Source organism: Phocoena phocoena, chromosome X (genome assembly GCF_963924675.1).
Source record: "Phocoena phocoena chromosome X, mPhoPho1.1, whole genome shotgun sequence".
Lineage (NCBI taxonomy): Eukaryota > Metazoa > Chordata > Mammalia > Artiodactyla > Phocoenidae > Phocoena > Phocoena phocoena.
The window spans coordinates 117,561,436-117,580,334 of record NC_089240.1 but is presented as its reverse complement, the minus strand read 5'-3'; the positions used below and the strand labels follow the sequence as shown (position 1 = coordinate 117,580,334).

At 38.8% G+C, this 18,899-nt stretch overlaps 1 protein-coding gene across 2 annotated transcripts in view; it reads left to right on the top strand.

The window, feature by feature from the left end:
- Window positions 1-18,899, top strand: part of ATP11C (ATPase phospholipid transporting 11C) — a 100,712-nt gene that overhangs the window by 59,047 nt on the left and 22,766 nt on the right. For both annotated transcript variants that reach the window (XM_065900883.1, XM_065900882.1), the window contains exons 22-24: window positions 639-784; window positions 5,536-5,595; window positions 17,201-17,328. In XM_065900883.1, the coding sequence (XP_065756955.1) occupies window positions 639-784; window positions 5,536-5,595; window positions 17,201-17,328 (334 nt within the window). The remainder of the gene's footprint in view (window positions 1-638; window positions 785-5,535; window positions 5,596-17,200; window positions 17,329-18,899) is intronic.

Here is an 18,899-nt window from a genome sequence, read left to right as displayed (position 1 = left end):
AAACCATTTGGCATGGACCAAATATGCTCGTGGACATTTTGGACCGGACCAGATTTCAAAGACCTTTTGGCATGGACCAACTGTCTCATAGTCCAAATGTCTTGACGTTTTGGACAGGACCAAATTTCAAGGATCTTTGGTGTGAACCAACTGTCTTATGAACATTTTGGACCGGAGTGTTTGCCAACCACTACTCAGTATCATTCAATATAAGGACTTAACCATCTCATTATCTCTTCAGTTTTGAGCTCTTAGACCATAATCCCCAGGTCTCTGAGTTGCTTTAGTATGGCACCTAGTCTGGTGCCATGCATGATTAATCACTTACTAAATAAGTACCTTTAAAATAATTTTCAGATTTAACTATTTCCTCAGGATAATTTTTGCCTTATAATGATTAAAATAATGATTCTATTAATTATTTTATGTTTTGTTATAAATAGGTAATTGTCAATTAAACATAATTTTACTTTTTATTGGTAAGTCTCACTGTTGAAAGCACTTTTTGCTTAAGAAAGCAAATCTAAACTATTCAACTGAACTATACATGTAAGCAAGTAAAAAATACGAAAGTAACAAGTCAGGTGGTTACTTATTCTATAAAAATACTCACCCTATAGAGATTTTTCTTTTTTTAGGTATCAAAGGCAAAGAAGGTCGCCAAGCAGCCAGGAATAGTGATTATTCTGTCCCAAAGTTTAAACATTTAAAGAAACTGCTGTTGGCTCACGGACACCTCTATTATGTGAGAATAGCACACCTTGTACAGTATTTCTTCTATAAGGTATGTGATGAAATACTTGTGATTTAACTTATGACTATTTAACCCAGCATTGGCTCAGCTTGGTTGTAGGTATTTTTTCCTTCTTTTTTCATGTTTCTTTTACTGTCTTAGTACTGAAATTTGTGGTCAGCAAAACAGAGGCAGTCTATTTAACGAATCAGAAACCAGAAATTCCTTTCAATGCAAGAGATTTGAGATGAAAATTTTTGAGTCAACTTTCTTAAAGTATAGTTTAAATACAGTACAATGTACCCATTAAATGTTTACAGTTCAATTTTGACAAGTGTATGCATCCATGTGGCTACCATCCGAACCAAATATAGACCATTTCTATCACCCCAGAAAGTTTACTTGTGCTCCTTTCCAGTCTTCTCCACCCCTGCACCAAACAACGACTAATCTGATTTACATTACTCTGTGATATATAGTAACATATATGGCGTATAGCACATAAATTTAGATATAATTTATGCAACATATGCGTTAGGTTTGCCTGTTTTAGACATGTACCAGAACTTGATCTCCTGTCCTATGTTCTATTCTATATAGTTTTTAAAAGTTTTTTTCACTTTTTGTTTTGAGATAATTTCATACTTTTTAAAAGTTGCAAAATTAGTGAAATCTCATATACTCTTTGCCCAGCTTTGCCAACTGTTAACACCTTAGATAACCCACAACTTAGTTACCAGGATCAGTAAATTGATATTAATTGGCACATTATTAACTAGTCTATATACTGTACTGGAATTTTGCTAATGGTCCCACAGATTTTCTTTTTGTGGTCCATTTCAGGCTCATGCTTGCATTTAAGGATCATGATCTCCTTAGTCTTCTTTAACCTAGAATAGTTCCTGTCTTTTTTGTCCTAATGATCTTAACATGTTTGAAGAGTGCTGGCCAGTTAGTTTGTAGAATGTCCCTCAATTTGGGTTTGTCTAATGTTTGCCTATTATTAGACTCAGGTTTTGCATTTGGGCACAATTACCACAGAAGCGCTATTGCAACCTGCTGAATGCGTCGTATCCGGAGGCACATGTTGTCAATATGTCTCATGATAATGTCAACTTTGATAAGCTGGTTCAGATGGTGTTCTCAGGGTCTCAAGACCCCTCATTTTTGCTCTGTGTAGTTTCATTTGAAAAGAGCATTCTCCTGCTAAACTAGATATTTTATTCTGTGTTGAAATTCATTACTATCATTGTTCATTCTGTTACTCAAATTGTCACAGATTTGGCGCCCGTTTCCTTTCACCATGTCCCCATCATTTTTAAATTTTTATTTTATTGTGATAACCCTTAACATGAGCTCTATGCACTTAACATATTATTAAGTATATGGTACAGTATTGTTAAGTACAACAGATCTCTAGTACTTACTCATCTTGCACAACTAAAACTGTATACGCATTGAGTAGCAACTCTCCGTTCCTCCCTCCTCACCCCTTCCCCCTCCCCCGGCCCTAACCTTTTTTGAAGTCTTGTTTATTTTCTGGTACCACATGATGTTCTAGGCTCCTCTTGTATTTTTCTTGCAATTCAATGGCAAGATGCATTCAGACTTTTCTGCGAGGATCACTTATTCCTTTCCATTATTCGCAAATGGTATTTAGAAATCAAGATCTGGGTGCTAGTTGTGCTCATCGCTACTGAGCTGAAGTTGTTGGGCTGAAATTAAAGGTATCTGTGTAAACTCAATACTTGAACTCAGGTTATACAGATGCCTTTGATTAAATCCGGCAGCACAAGGTTCATTGTAACCTTTCCCATTTCCGTTTAGTAACTCCTTTCTTCAGTGAGAAACCTGGTTCTCAACCTCATAGTGTTTATTTATTTGCTAAGTCCTCAAGTACATTTAAAGTAGTTCCAGAGTTGCTACTCATACTCCTGTGAGAAACAAATCTAACTGGAGAAATATATTTGTGAGCACTTGTTTTTGTCTTTAGTCTTAGAGAATGTAGTCAAAACACTGTTTCCAAAGTTACTTTTTTTTTCCTTTTCCACCATTTCAGTGTGGTTATGTTATTTATATAGTTAAGGTTTGTGGGGCCTTGGACTCAGTAACTTAACAGCCCCACGTGGGGATGGATGGTTATTCTCTCTTACCTCCCCTTAGTAGGAGAGCCTGTGAAGATTTGCCGTACAGATCTGCCTAGCAATCTGATCCTATTCCAGAAGCTTGGTTTCCCTCTTTAAGATTTTGGCCTGCAATTCAAGCAACTGCCACCAGATGGAAGGAATGCTCTGTTAAGAAAAACAAAACAAGCATTAAAATGGCTAATAATTTACCAGTGGTCAGTAATTTACATATCCTGGTTCCCAATTTAGAGGATTATTTATGTAGATGCCCTCTGTCTTCATTAGGATCTCTATGCCCATTATCATCTTAGTTACTGACTTAGCAATGTTCCTTTTTAAGTGCTGCCTTTTGTCCCAAGATGATTTCTAATACCTTTGACCGTCTTTGGCTGCCTTCCTCTTATCTGGCCATTGCATCTTCAAGTTGTTGCCCGCCCCTGGAGTACTGCAGTGACAGGTCTTCCTGCTTTCTATTTCTCCATTCGCTCCTCCTTGCATAATTCAGCCAGGTTAATGTTTAGAAAATACCACTTTTCAACTTGTCCTCCAGAAACTCCACTCTCCATTGTCTTAAGAGTTAGTCTGGCTTTTAAGGCACCCCACAGTCTGACCCTGCCCTACCTTATATGTTTAAAATACATATGGCCTTACCTTGATTCCTGCTATCACCGTATCCTATTCATCTGTAACACCTAGTTCAAAGTCTAACTTATTTATTCATTCAATCAACAAATATGTTTGAATGTGTTCATGTGCCAAACGTTGTTTCAGGTGCTTGAGAATTCATAATGGAAAAAGACAGGCAAAGTCCCTGTTTTCATGGAACTGTTATTCTAATGGGAGGGTCAGACCTCCCCTTCCCACAAAACACCCCCATAATCCACACCAAGCACTGCCTCTTCCAACCTCAGAACACTTCTTTTATATACATAAAGTATGACTCTAGAAAGGCTACAGACAGTATTTTGCATTCTGCCAGAACTGATACATACGAATGAGTGTTGCCCTTCCAGGTGCTAACCTTGGGAGCTCCGATACTCTGGTGCTGTAGGACTTATTCAAAATACATGTAGCAGTTTTCTGTAGAAATGTCCTCCAGAGCCTGCAGTATATATTTACCTAAATATCCTCAGCTGCGGCAGTTGTTCATGCTTTAAGGATCCATTGGATTTTTAAAACGGCCTCAAGTCTCCCAGCCTGGTAAATTAGCTAAGTGAGAATGTGTGAGAGCAGGAAAGAGACTGGTTTTTTGACATGGCTCAAAAATGGGCTATTGGGCGTGAGCCATGGACGCTGAGCCTGTGCGTCTGGAGCCTGTGCTCCGCATCAGGAGAGGCCACAACAGTGAGAGGCTCATGTACCGCAAAAAAAAAAAAGGGCTATTGGGGAGTTCCCTGGTGGTGCAGTGGTTAAGAATATCTGCCTACAAGAGGGAAGAGATATGGGAACATATGTATATGTATAACTGATTCACTTTGTTATAAAGCAGAAACTAACACACCATTGTAAAGCAATTATACCCCAATAAAGATGTTTAAAAAAAAAAGAATATCTGCCTAGCAATGCAGGGGACATGGGTTCAAGCCCTGGTCCGGGAAGATCCCACATGTCGTGGAGCAGCTAAGTCCGTGCACCACAACTACTGAGCCTGCGCTCCAGAGCCCACAAGCCACAACTACTGAGCCCACGTGCCACAACTACTGAAGCCTGCGCACCCTAGAGCCCGTGCTCCACAACAAGAGAAGCCACTGCAATGAGAAGGCCGTGGACCACAACAAAGAGTAGCCCCCGCTCACCGTATCTAGAGAAAGCCCGTGCGCAGCAATGAAGACCCAACACAGCCAAAAATAAATAAATTTATTTTAAAAAATATAGAGCTATTGAAGGTGCTGCCCTAAGAGAAATCCAGAGACACCATGAACAAGTGACAGCAGCGCTGAAATACAGTCACAGCCTATATTGAAGGACAGCACTCATTTGAAAATATTAGTTCTGGTGGTTTTGCCTGAAGACGTTAATTTTAGTATTTATCTTCTTACCTAGTGGCTTTTTCTGCCTTATGAATTCTCAGCTTGTATTTTTTTAATATGTTTGTTTTTAGTGTTCTCCCAGTTAAATCCCTTAGAAGTAAGAAGTTTTGTTTTTTGTATCACCCACAGCGTCATCTTTACATATAGTAGGTGATCAATAATAACAGTTAATTGTTTGATGAGGCAGTAACAAAGGCAGTAAAGCATTAGTTGACACTTGTTCGTGTCAATATACACTATAATTTCCTGACTACTTATTGGCATTAACTGACTTTTAAATATAGACTTACAGCTTTATGTCAGTCTACTTTGTGATGATTTTGCAACCCCACTTGGCAGTTAAGGTGCAGTACCATTAGGTGTTCATATTATATGAGCTCATTTCTTCCCTACAAGAATAGCAAGAGGGTCTCATAAAGTAAGTGAGGTCCTCTTCTGCCTTGGTAGGGCAAAAGTTGGTATTAATATGTATGTAATTATTTGTTTTGAATTGTTTCCTTACACCTCTGGAGTAGAAGTTTATTGCATTGTGACATTAGAAGGACTTAGGACTGCCTGTAGACTATCTGGAGTAGAGTTTCCTGTTATACTTTAGAAAGTTGATCAAGTGAAAAGCATTAACCCTTTTCTTCATTTTTTCTTCCAGAACCTTTGTTTCATTTTGCCACAATTTTTGTACCAGTTCTTCTGTGGATTCTCACAACAGGTTTGTTTCCCTAGGTATTTCTTGTAATGTAGTTTTTTTGTTTGTTTTTTGTTGTTGTTGTTGTTTGTTTAAATTTATTTTATTGAAGTATAGTTGATTTTCAAGGTTGTGTTAGTTTCTGGTGTAGAGCAAGATGATTCAGCAATACATACATATAATAGTTTCCACAGAAATGTTAGGGTTTTTTAAAAATTATTTTTTATTGTATTTTATTTTAATTTATTTTTTATGTCAATCCCACTCTCCCAATTCATCCCACCGCCACCACCACCACCCCCCACCACGACTTTCCCCCCTTGGTGTCCATACATTATTTCTCTGCATCTGTGTCTCTATTTCTGCCTTGCAAACTGGTCCATCCGTACCATTTCTCTAGATTCCACATATATGCATTAATATATGATATTTGTTTTTCTTTTTCTGACTTACTTCACTCTGTATGACAGCCTCTAGGTCCATCCACGTCTCTACAAATGACTCATTTCGTTCCTTTTTATGGCTGAGTAATACTCCATTGTATATACGTACCACATCTTCTTTATCCATTTGTCTGTCGATGGGCATTTGCGTTGCTTCCATGACCTGATTATTGTAAATAGTGCTGCAATGAACATTGGGGTGCATGTGTCTTTTTGAATTATGGTTTTCTCTGGATATATGCCCAGTACTGGGATTGCTGGGTTGTATGGTAATTCTATTTTTAGTTTTTTAAGGAACCTCCATACTGTTCTCCATAGTGGCTGTATCAATTTACATTCCTTCCAACAGTGCAAGAGGGTTCTCTTTTCTCCACACCCTCTCTAGCATTTGTTGTTTGTAGGTTTTCTGATGATGCCCATTCTAACCGGTATGAGGTGGTACCTGATTATAGTTTTGATTTGCATTTCTCTAATAATTAGTGATGTTGAGCAGCTTTTCATGCGCTTCTTGGCCATCTGTATGTCTTCTTTGGAGAAATGTCTATTTAGGTCTTCTGCCCATTGTTTGGTTGGGTTGTTTGTTTTTTTAATATTGAGCTGCATGAGCTGTTTATGTATTTTGGAGATTAATCCTTTGTCAGTTGATTCGTTTGGAAATATTTTCTCCCATTCTGAGGGTTGTCTTTTCATCTTGTTTGTAGTTTCCTTTGCTGTGCAAAAGGTTTTAAGTTTCATTAGGCCCCATTTGTTTATTTTTATTATTATTTCCATTACTCTAGGAGGTGGATCTAAAAAGATCTTGCTGTGATTTACGTCAAAGAGTGTTCTTCCTGTGTTTTCCTCTAAGAGTTTTACAATGTCCGGTCTTACATTTAGGCCTTGAATCCATTTGGAGTTTATTTTTGTGTATGGTGTTAGGGAGTGTTCTAGTTTCATTCTTTTACATGTAACTGTCCAGTTTTCCTAGCACCACTTATTGAAGAGACTGTCTTTTCTCCATTGTATATCCTTGCCTCCTTTTTCATAGATTAGTTGACCACAGGTATGTGGGTTTATCTCTGGGCTTTCTATCCTGTTCCATTGTTCTATATTTCTGTTTTTGTGCCAGTGCCATATTGTCTTGATTACTGTAGCTTTTTTAAATATAAATTTAATTTATTTTATTTTATTTTTTATTTTATTTTTGGCTGTGTTGGGTCTTCGTTGCTGCGTGCGGGCTTTCTCTGTTGTGGTGAGCGGGGGCTACTCTTTGTTGTGGTGCACAGGCTTCTCATTGCGATGGCTTCTCTTATTGTGGAGCACGGGCTCTAGACGCACAGGCTTCAGTAGTTGTGGCTCTCAGGCTCTAGAGCGCAGGCTTAGTAGTTGTGGTGGATGGGCTTAGTTGCTCCGTGGCATGTGGGATCTTCCCAGACCAGGGCTCGAACCCATGTTCCCTGCATTGACAGGCAGATTCGTAACCACTGCACCACCAGGGAAGGCCCTGATTACTATAGCTTTGTAGTAGAGTCTGAAGTCAGGGAGTCTGATTCCTCCAGCTCTGTTTCTTTCTGTCAAGACTGCTTTGGCTGTTCGGGGTCTTTTGTGTCTCCATACAAATTTTAAGATTTTTTTCTTCCAGTTCTGTAGAAAATGCCACTGGTAATTTGATAGGGATTGCGTTGGATCTGTAGATTGCTTTGAGTAGTATAGTCATTTTCACAATGTTGATCCTTCCAATCCAAGAACATGATATGTCTCTCCATCTGTTTGTGTCGTCTTTGATTTCTTTCAACAGTGTCTTATAGTTTTCTGAGTACAGGTCTTTTACCTCCTTAGGTAGGTTTCCTCCTGAGTATTTTATTCTTTTTGTTGCAATGGTGAATGGGATTGGTTCCTTAATTTCTCTTTGTGATCTTTCATTTTTAGTGTATAGGAATGCAAGAGATTTCTGTGCATCAACTTTGTATCCTGCAACTTTATGAAATTCATTGATTAGCTCTAGTAGTTTTCTGGTAGCATCATTAGGATTCTCTATGTATAGTATCATGTCATCTGCAAACAGTGACAGTTTTACTTCTTTAACAATTTGTATTCCTTTTTTTTCTTTTTCTTCTCTGATTGCCATGGCTAGGACTTCCAAAACTATGTTGAATAATAGTGGCGAGAGTGGACATCCTTGTCTTGTTCCTGATCTTAGAGGAATTGCTTTCGGTTTTTCACCATTGAGAATGATGTTTGCTGTGTTTGTTGTATATGGCCTTTATTATGTTGAGGTAGGTTCCCTCTGTGCCCACTTTGTGGAGAGTTTTTATCATAAATGGGTGTTGAATTTTGTCGAAAGCTTTTTCTGCATCTGTTGAGATGATCATATGGTTTTTATTCTTCAGTTTGTTAATATGGTGTATCACATTGATTGATTTGCATGTACTGAAGAATCCTTGCTTCCCTGAGATAAATCCCACTTGTTCATGATGTATGATCCTTTTAATGTGTTGTTGGATTCTGTTTGCTAGTATTTTGTTGAGGATTTCTGCATCTGTATTCATCAGTGATATTGGTCTGTAATTTTCTTGTTTTGTAGTATTTTTGTCTGGTTTTGGTATCAGGGTGATGGTGGCCTCATAGAATGAGTTTGGGAGTGTTCCCTCCTCTTCAACTTTTTGGAAGAGTTTGAGAAGGATGGGTGTTAGCTCTTCTCTAAATATTTGATAGAATTCACCTGTGAAGCCATCTGGTCCTCGACTTTTGTTTGTTGGAAGATGTTTAATCACAGTTTCAATTTCATTACTTGTGATTGGTCTGCTCATATTTTCTGTTTCTCACTGCTTCAGTCTTGGAAGGTTATGCCTTTCTAAGAATTTGTCCATTTCTTCCAGGTTGTCCATTTTATTGGCATAGAGCTGCTCGTAGTAGTCTCTCATGATGCTTTGTATTTCTGTGGTGTCTGCTGTAACTTCTCAATTTTCATTTCTAATTTTATTGATTTGAGTCCTCTCCCTCTTTTTCTTGATGAGTCTGGCTAAAGGTTTATCAATTTTGTTTATCTTCTCAAAGAACCCACTTTCAGTTTTATTGCTCTTTGCTATTGTTTTCTTTGTTTCTATTTCATTTATTTCTGCTCTGATCTTTATGATTTCTTTACTTCTACTAGCTTTGGGTTTTGTTTGTTCTTCTTTCTCTAGTTCCTTTAGGTGTAGGGTTAGATTGTTCATTTCAGATTTTTCTTGTTTCTTGAGGTAGGATCTTACTGCTATAAACTTCCCTCTTGGAACTGCTTTTGCTGCATCCCATAAGTTTTGGATCACGTGTTTTCATTGTCATTTGTCTCTAGGTATTTTTTGATTCCCTCTTTGATTTCTCCAGTGCTCTCTTGGTTATTTAGTAATGTAGTGTTTAGCCTCCATGTGTTTGTGTTTTTTACGGTTTTTTCACTGTAATTGATTTCTGTGGTCAGAAAAGATACTTGATATGATTTCAGTTTTCTTAAATTTACCAAGACTTGATTTGTGACCAAGATGTGATCTGTCCTGGAGAATGTTCCGTGTGCACTTGAGAAGAAAGTGTAATCTGCTGTTTTTGGATGGAATGTCCTATAAATATTAATTAAATCTATCAGGTCTATTGTGTCATTTAAAGGTTGTGTTTCCTTATTAATTTTCTGTCTGGATGATCTGTCCATTGGTGTAAGTGAGGTGTTAAAGTCCCCCACTATTATTGTGTTACTGTCAATTTCCTCTTTTATAGCTTAGCAGTCGCCTTGTGTATTGAGGTGCTCCTGCGTTGGGTGCATATATATTTATAATTGTTATATCTTCTTTTTGGATTGATCCCTTGATCATTATGTAGTGTCCTTCCTTGCCTCTTGTAACAGTCTTTATTTTAAAGTCTACTTTAGGGACTGCCTTGGTGGCACAGAGGTTTAGAATCCGCCTGCCAATGCAGGGGACACGGGTTTGAGCCCTGGTCCGGGAAGATCCCACATGCCGCAGGGCAACTAAGTCCGTGCACTACAACTACTGAGCCTGTGCTCTAGAGCCCGTGAGCCACAACTGCCGAGCCCACTCGCCTAGAGCCTGTGCTCTGCAACAAGAGAAGCCACTGCAATGAGAAGCCTGCACACAGCAACAAAGAGTAGCCCCTGCTCTCTGTAACTAAAGAAAGCCTGCGCACAGCAACAAAGACCCAACACAGCCAAAAATAATAAATAAATAAATGAATTTTAATTTAAGAAAAGTTAATAAAAAATAAAGTCTATTTTTTCTGATATGAGTATTGCTACTCCAGCTTTATTTTGATTTCCATTTGCATGGAATACCTTTTTCCATCCCCTCACTTTCAGTCTGTATGTGTCCCTAGGTCTGAACTGGGTCTCTTGTAGACAGCATATATATGGGTCTTGTTTTTGTATCCATTCAGCGAGCGTGTGTCTTTTGGTTGGAGCATTTAATCCATTCACGTTTAAGGTAATTATTGATATGTATGTTCCTATTACCATTTCCTTAATTGTTATGGGTTTGTTTTTGTAGGTCCTTTTCTTCTCTTGTGTTTCCCACTTAGAGAAGTTCCTTTAGCATTTGTTGTAGAACTGGTTTGGTGGTGCTGAATTCTCCTAGCTTTTGCTTGTCTGTGAAGCTTTTGATTTCTCCATCAAATCTGAATGAGATCCTTGCCAGGTAGAGTAATCTTGGCTGTAGGTTCTTCCCTTTCATCACTTTAAATATATCGTGCCACTCCCTTCTGGCTTGTAGAGTTTCTGCTGAGAAATCAGCTGTTAACCTTATAGGAGTTCCCTTGTATGTTATTTGTCATTTTTCCCTTGTTGCTTTCAATAATTTTTCTTTGTCTTTAATTTTTGTCAATTTGATTACTATGTGTCTTGGCATGTTTCTCCTTGGGTTTATCCTGCCTGGGACTCTCTGCACTTCCTGGACTTGGGTGGCAATTTCCTTTCCCATGTTAGGGAAGTTTTCGACTATAATCGCTTCAAATATCTTCTTGGGACCCCTATAATGCGAATGTTGGTGCGTTTAATGTTGTCCCAGAGGTCTCTTAGGCTGTCTTCATGTCTTTTCATTCTTTTTTCTTTATTCTGTTCTGCGGCATTGAATTCCACCATTCTGTCTTCCAGGTCACCTATCCGTTCTTCTGCCTCAGTTATTCTGCTGTTGATTCCTTCTAGTGTATTTTTCTTTTCAATTATTGTATTGTTCATCTCTGTTTCTTTGTTCTTCAATTTTTCTAGGTGTTTGTTCTTTAATTTTTCTAGGTCTTTGTTAAAGATTTCTTGCATCTTCTCAATCTTTGCATCCATTCTTTTTCCAAGGTCTTGGATTATCTTCACTATCAGTATTCTGAATTTTTTTTCTGGAAGGTTGCCTATCTGCACTTCATTTAGTTGTTTTTCTGGATTTTTATCTTGTTCCTTCATCTGGTACTTAGTCCTCTGCCTTTTCATTTTGTCTGTCTTTCTGTGAATCTGGTTTTAATTCCACAGGCTGCAGAAATGTAGTTCCTCTAGCTTCTGCTGTCTGCCCTGTGGTGGATGAGGCTATCTAAGAGGCTTGTGCAAGCTTCCTGATGGGAGAGACTGGTGGTGGGTAGAGCTGGGTGTTGCTCTGGTGGGCAGAGCTCAGTAAAACTTTAATCTGCTTGTCTGCTGATGGGTGGGGCTGTGTTCCCTCCCTGTTTGGTTGTTTAGCCTGGGGCGACCCAGCACTGGATCCTACCAGGCTCTTTGCTCTTTGGTGGGGCTAATGGCGGACTCTGGGAAGGCTCACGCCAAGGAGTGCTTCCCAGAACTTCTGCTGCCAGTGCCCCATGGTGAGCCACAGCTATGATTCCAGTGCTCTTGCAAGAGGGAGTGAGCACATGTCCTTCCAGTTCGCCATCTTGAACCAATCTCTGTAATGTAGTTTATATTTGCTATTAATTACCTTTTATGTATTGGATTGTAGAAATTAGAGAAGTATGCCCAACGTAAAAGGATTTTTTTTTCTTAGTTCAACAGTTGATCTGCTTGGCCTGGTTTTTGACAATAGCAAAATTTTATATCTGTGCTTTAGTAATGGTCTTATTGTTATTTTCTTTTTGAAAGTTATTTGGTACGTCCTGTTGGAGTTGAGATCCTTTAAAAAGTATTTTTTATTTTTGTTAGTATACACAATGTTTTCCAATAATCCTAAAATATTATAGTTTATTATTTCATCAAATAAAATCTCATACCTTTGCATTTTCTCAGGTTGATTCTCTAGAAAAACATTGATGTTTAAGCTAGCAAAGAAGCTGTGATTCCTGGATAAAGCCTTGGATTAGTTAAGCAGTTCTACACTTTTAGCCCTCTGTAGTTTTCTGAACATTTTTCACATATACAATATGCTATGTGTTAACTTGATACATAAGTGGGGGATGGGCAGGCATATTTGTAGGTTTGTTTTAACAGCTGAACTGTATTTTGCATTGCTTCTAGTGGAAGTATAGCTACGTAAAGGAGCTATAATGCTCAACGACTCAGAAATTTTGTACTTAATCTATGAGCAATTCAGTGATTTTTACCAAGCTGAGCTGCTGGTAACATCATCACAGCTATTAGAGACTGATTTTCTCAATTTCAAGGCATGTTCCGTTCCTCATGATAGGAAGTGATTTTTTCCTAATTTCTTGGCAGTATTTTTAAGAGAATGTATTCTTCTCAATGGGAAGCGACTCTATTTATTGGTTTGTTTGTTTGGCTGCACCGGGTCTTAGTTGTGGCATGCAGGATCTTTAGTTGCAGCATGTGAACTCTTAGTTGTGGCACGTGGGATCTAGTTCCCTGACCAGGGATCAAACCCGGGCCCCCTGCATTGGGAGCGTGGAGTCTTAGCCACTGGACCACCAGGGAAGTCCCTGCTTTCTTTCTCTTGAACTTGCCTCTTTGCCATTTGGTGTGCTGTCTCTTACATCAGTGCCATGTCATCAGCCCCATGATGCCAGTTAAGCCAATCACTTTATGAATTAATCATCTACTGGCTGTAGAAAGTACCATCAGCCTTCTTGTATTCAAAGCTAACAGTATTGGTAACAGAGTTTTATAAACTCTGATGAATCTACTTTTCTTGAACATTCAGATTACTGTTGATCAAAATGTTTGTAATTCCTCACTTCCTTGGAAGATGAATGCAAGTTTAAAGGGACATTTTCAAATTTTGTAGCAAAGTGATAAAGGGAAGTTGGCTTTTTAAACCATGTTTACCAAGCACAAATTGTGTGAAGAAAGAAAGGACTTATTCCCTATAAAACCCTGGGCTGTTGGGGGTCTGGGGGTCTGCTTAGGTTCCCATAGGACTTGATGTTTGCCTTTGTCAGTTGCTCAACTGGTACATTCATTCATCTAACAAATACTTCTTGAGTGCCTACTGTGTGCCAGGCCTAGTGCCGGGGATATAACAGTGATCAAAACTCTTTACCGCAGGGAGCTTGTGGGTACAGTGAGTGATAGGGGGAGAGACAGACAGCAATCAGACAAACACATTATGTTGGGTACTGATATATGCTCTGAAGGAGAACAAAAAGCATAATAAATGGATAGAATGTGACTGGGGAAGAGAGCTGCTGTTTTAGACAAACTGACCTGGAAAGTTCTCTCTGATGAGGTGACATTTGGGCAGAGATCTAGAGGAGATGAGGGAAAGAGCTAGGCAGACATCTTAGAAAAAGTATACCACGTAAAAGGAAGGTCTCTCTGAGGTAGTGATGTATTGTACATATCTTTAGTTTTCACTTTGGCCTTGTGCTGAATGTAGAGACCTTTATTGCAAATATTTGTGGAATACATACAGGTAGTCAGCCTTTTTCACTTTAGGTCTACTTCAGGTGTTCTCTGCAACCCTGGTACTTGGAGAATGAGCTATGGAGAATGTAGAAATGGGACCAGGATGCAGATTATTTAAGCAAAAAGCAACTCTTTGTTTAGCAAAGCCTAGGCTAGTAGTGGACTTTCTTCTTCATGAAAAGATACCCTTATAACAGGTATAACAAGAAACAGTGTTATCAACTAAACCTGTTTTGTTTTGTTGTTATAAATTTATTTTATTTATTTTATTTTTGGCTGCATTGGGTCTTCATTGCTACGTGCGGGCTTTCTCTAGTTGCCACAAGCGGGGGCTACTCTATTGCGGTGCGCGGGCTTCTCATTGCAGTGGCTTCTCTTGTTGTGGAGCACAGGCTCTAGGCGTGTGGGCTTCAGTAGTTGTGGCTTGCAGGCTCAGTAGTTGTGGCTCGCAGGCTCTAGAGCACAGGCTCAGTAGTTGTGGCGCACGGGCTTAGTTGCTCCACAGCACGTGGGACCTTCCCGGACCAGGGCTCGAACCTGTGTCCCCTGCATTGGCAGATGGATTCTTAACCACTGGGCCACCAGGGAAGTCCAGTTTGTGTCACATTTAAATGCATTTTATTAATCAAAAAACATTTTATATATGTGAAAAATACATGTGAATATGGGATATTATTTATTCAGGTCACAGATGATGGTTGCGTGACAACATCTAGCACTGTGTAGAAAATACTGAACTCAGTAAGTACTAGCATCAAAGCAAGGTTCATTATAAAAACCTTAATATTTTTTTCCATAAAGGAATATTTACAATATCAGATCAGTCCTTTACAACTATGTTTTAGCTTCCAGTCTCTAGTCATTCATTCATCCAATATTTATTGAATGCTTTCTGCATGCCAAGTCCTGTTCTAGGAGTTCCAGATTGTCAAAGCCAGTAAAACACTTGTAGTTGATCACATTAGGTTCATTACTCAATGCAACAAGAAAGAGTGTACACCATGAGGAACAGTAGGGCCTCTTAGGAAGCGAGTGTTAGAAAAGTCTTGTAAGATTTGGGCTTGAGTTAGGTGATTTGTGGAAGGGTTTAAGGAGTAGGGCCTTGCTGGGTGCTGTTAGCAGATGGGGGTAATTTTATGACTAAGCATGTTAGTAAATCTTATCCAGGAAGCCAACATGTCATTGGTTAAGAGGCAATAGTCACCCAAATCAGCCAGAATGTAGATGTTGGTCATTATTGTGATTTGGACAATATTTATATTCTGTCTGTGTTCAAACGTGATTACAGAGTGTTTTTGTCTCGATATATCGAGGTCACACAGTGGCCTTGTTTGATGTTGCTGTTCTGCGAAATTGTTCATGTTCTACAGAGCGCCGGTGCGTAGCTGTGAGTGCTGGGCCAGCTCTTGAATGTCAGGGGCTGCTTTGCTTTTTCTCAAGCTACAGCTATCAATAAATAAATAAAAATCCCTGCCCACATAGAGCTTAAATTCTAGTGTGAAGAGAGAGACAGTAAACATAATAAATTTATCATGTAAGTTAAAAGGTGATTAGTACTATGGGGGGGCGCACAGGATTGGGGGGAATGTGTTCAAGAGAGAGGAAGTGGCAAGGTAAATCAAGGTTGGTCTCACTGAGAAGGTAACAGACAGGTAAGAAGCTGGATCGAGGAGTAGGACTTTATATCCCCACCATTGTAGGAGCTTCTTTACTTTCAGAGATAAAGGAATCCACTGGAGAGTTTGAACAAAACAATGATTTGATTTGACTTATTTTCCAGTAGAGCTACTTGGGCCATTGTGTTGAGAATAGACTGCAGGTCAAGGGGAGAAGAAGCCGGGAGACCAATTAAAGGCTTGCAGAGTGGTCACAGTGGAGGGGCTAAGAAGTGATGTGGTTCTGAATGTATTTGAAAGTGGAGCTAGTAAACGATGCTTAATAGATTGGATGTGGCTTGTGAAAAAGAGAAGAGTGAAGGATGAATCCAAGATTTCGGTTCTGGTTGATCAAAACGATTTTGTTGCCCTTTCCCGAGATGAGGAAGACTTCAGGAGGAGCAGGTTTGAGGTGAGGGCAGGTCAGGAATTCAGTCTTGGATGTAAATTTGAAATATGCTAGACACCCAAGAGGAGATATCAAGTGGGCAGTTGGATATATGGGACAGGTTTAGGCTAGATATGGGAATTTTCAGTGAATGGGTTATATTAAAACCACAAGACTAAATGAGATCACCTAGAGAGCGAGCATAAATAAAGTTCCAAACACCGAGTGCTGGAACACTCCAACACAGAGGGCTCAGGGAGAAGATGAGCCTGAGAAGGAATGGCTAGTGAGGTAGGAAGAAAATCACTCATTTCAAAAGATTTCTTGAGTACCTAAGGGGTACCAGGAACCAGGGTAGATACTGGGGTTGCAAACATTGTGGGGCCACTCACTGAGGTAGGGGACATGGGAGGAAGCAGATTTAAAGGGAAGGTTAATGAGTTTGGTTTTAGACATTTTGAATTGCAGGTTGTCCTGTGGGACAACCAGCAGGAAGTTGGAAATTTTGGTCTGGAGCCTAGGGAATTCAGGACCAGAAAGAGTCATGACCATGTGAATATATTTAGCTTTTATTTTTTTGAATATTTATTTAATCCTTAGTAAATGGCCACATTCAATATCATAAATATACTCTGGAGAAGGTGATAGTGATATTTAAAACCATGTAAAATATTAACTCAAAAAACTGTGACACAGGCTGGCCACTGCTTATATTTGGTTTCCCTAAGGGGTTCCTGTCTTATACTTAATTGGTCTTCATTCGCTGAAAATCTTTTGAAAAGTTCTTAGTTAATATCCATTAGAAATAGAGCTTATCAGCCACATAGCGCAGGGAGATCATCTCGCTGCTTTGCGACTACCTAGAGGGGTGGGATAGCGAGGGTGGAGGGAGACACAAGAAGGAGGAGATATGGGGATATATGTATATGTATAGCTGATTCACTTTGTTATAAAGCAGAAACTAACACACCATTGTAAAGCAATTATACTCCAATAAAGATGTTAAAAAAAAGTTTCTCCTTTACACATACTTAAATATAAATTTACTTGGACTAATTAATAAAAAGAAAAGCATATATATTTAAAAAAAGAAATAGAGCTTATAGCTTGTAAACATTCTGAATAAGATAGTATTTTAAAAGGGAGGGTATTTTAATATGCCTTACAGTATGTTAGTTTCTTTTCTATAGTGGTCAGTTAGAGTGACCTTATTTACAAAACCTCCTTTGCTGTCACAAAAGGTGTGAAAGGAAACTGTCTTGTTTTAGCTTGTGATTTTTTCTAAACACTTAAATATCCTCTTGCAGATGATTGTTACATTACCTTTCTCTTCTGTGGTTTGTCATTACAGCCACTGTATGATGCCGCTTACCTTACAATGTACAATATCTGCTTCACGTCCTTGCCCATCCTGGCCTACAGTCTACTGGAACAGCACATCAACATTGACGCTCTGACCTCAGATCCCCGATTATATATGTAAGTTGAACATATGTAAATTAACCCCCCGCCCCAGACTTTCAAAATTGTGGATTTCATTTTATCTACAGGTAGGAAGGACACAGAACTGCCCTCCTGGTTTGATTACATGGTTCTGTTCTGGATTTTTAGCTACTTAAACCAAACCATCCAGCTGGAAAATGATGTATTTCCTAGGTATTGGTATATGTCCTGTAGTTGAATGGGTATGAATTATTTAGTTCAAAATCAGTAGTTCCTAAAACTTTGCCCACATTGTCATAGAGTTCTAGAGTCTTAGATGGAGACACAATAGTTTAACTACCTGCCACCCCCCACCTCCCCCAAGAAGGGCCACAGAAAGATCTCTTGTAGTTTAGAATATTGATCCCTCCCTGTAATGGATTGAACTGATGATGTTATGTTAGGCTTTCTCTTGTAAACTGCCCCTGAAATATAGCCGCCCGAGTGCTTTGTTAGCCGCATTCTAAAATGGCATTGTTGAAGAAAACAATTAAGTCATCAAGCCATTATATTCATTTTGTGTTAGTTGGAAATAGATGCTTTTCTCTATGGGTGGGGTACTTGGCACTAGCCCCAGTTGCTTAACCTTTGATTAAATTGGATTTTTATAAGCGAAGCTTACTGCTAAAGATAGATATTAATTTACAGCAGGTTGTAAGCATTGCTAAATAGTGGGTAGCAAGTGCAATAGAGACTTGGGTGTGATTCATTGGTGCGAAGTGAAGGTGCACAAATGTAAAGGATGTCTTTAACCAGTATGACTCATGAAACTCACATCTAGGAATTGTTAGACTTAACCAGGTTTATAAAATTAGTTGTCATTCTAAAGGTATTTATTATAAAAAGTTTAAAACATGCAAAGAGTGTAGCAAAAATACAATTTGTATAGTGAACTTCCCTGTCCTTACCACTCAGCTTCAACAATTATCAATTCAGGGCCAATCCTGCTTCATTAATAACCTTGTCTTATCTATCAAGGACTTATTTTGAAGCAAATATCAAACTATATAAAATAATTATTTCAGCATGTATCTTTTACATGTACTGTTATAACAGTACACTATCATACCTAAAAATTTAACGAGTCATATCATCAAATATCCAGTCAGTGCTCAAATTTTTCCAGTTGACTCAATTTCTTTTTATAGCATGCTTGTTTGAAACAGTATATAAGGCCCATATACTTCAGTTGGTTAATATGCTTCTTGAGACTCTCTTAATCTGTAGGTTAACTTGGCAATTTATTTGTTAATGAAACCAGATAATTTATCTTGTAGCATTTCCCCCAATCTAGAGTTTGCTGATTGCCTCCTCATGGCGGTAACATATTCTGCTTTTCCCTGTATTTCTTGCAAAGTGTATTGTTAGATCTAAAGGGGAATCATAGAAATCTTGGTAGAAATCTTCCAGAGCATCAGCTCTCACACCCTCTTTTTTTAAAAAATGACTTGCCTAAGGACACGGCGTGTAACAAGAGGCCAGAGCAAGATCAGATTTCTATCCTCCTGATGACCGGCCCTGTGCTCTTTTCCACAGGCTGGTGGTTTTCAAAGATTGAGTAGCAGTGT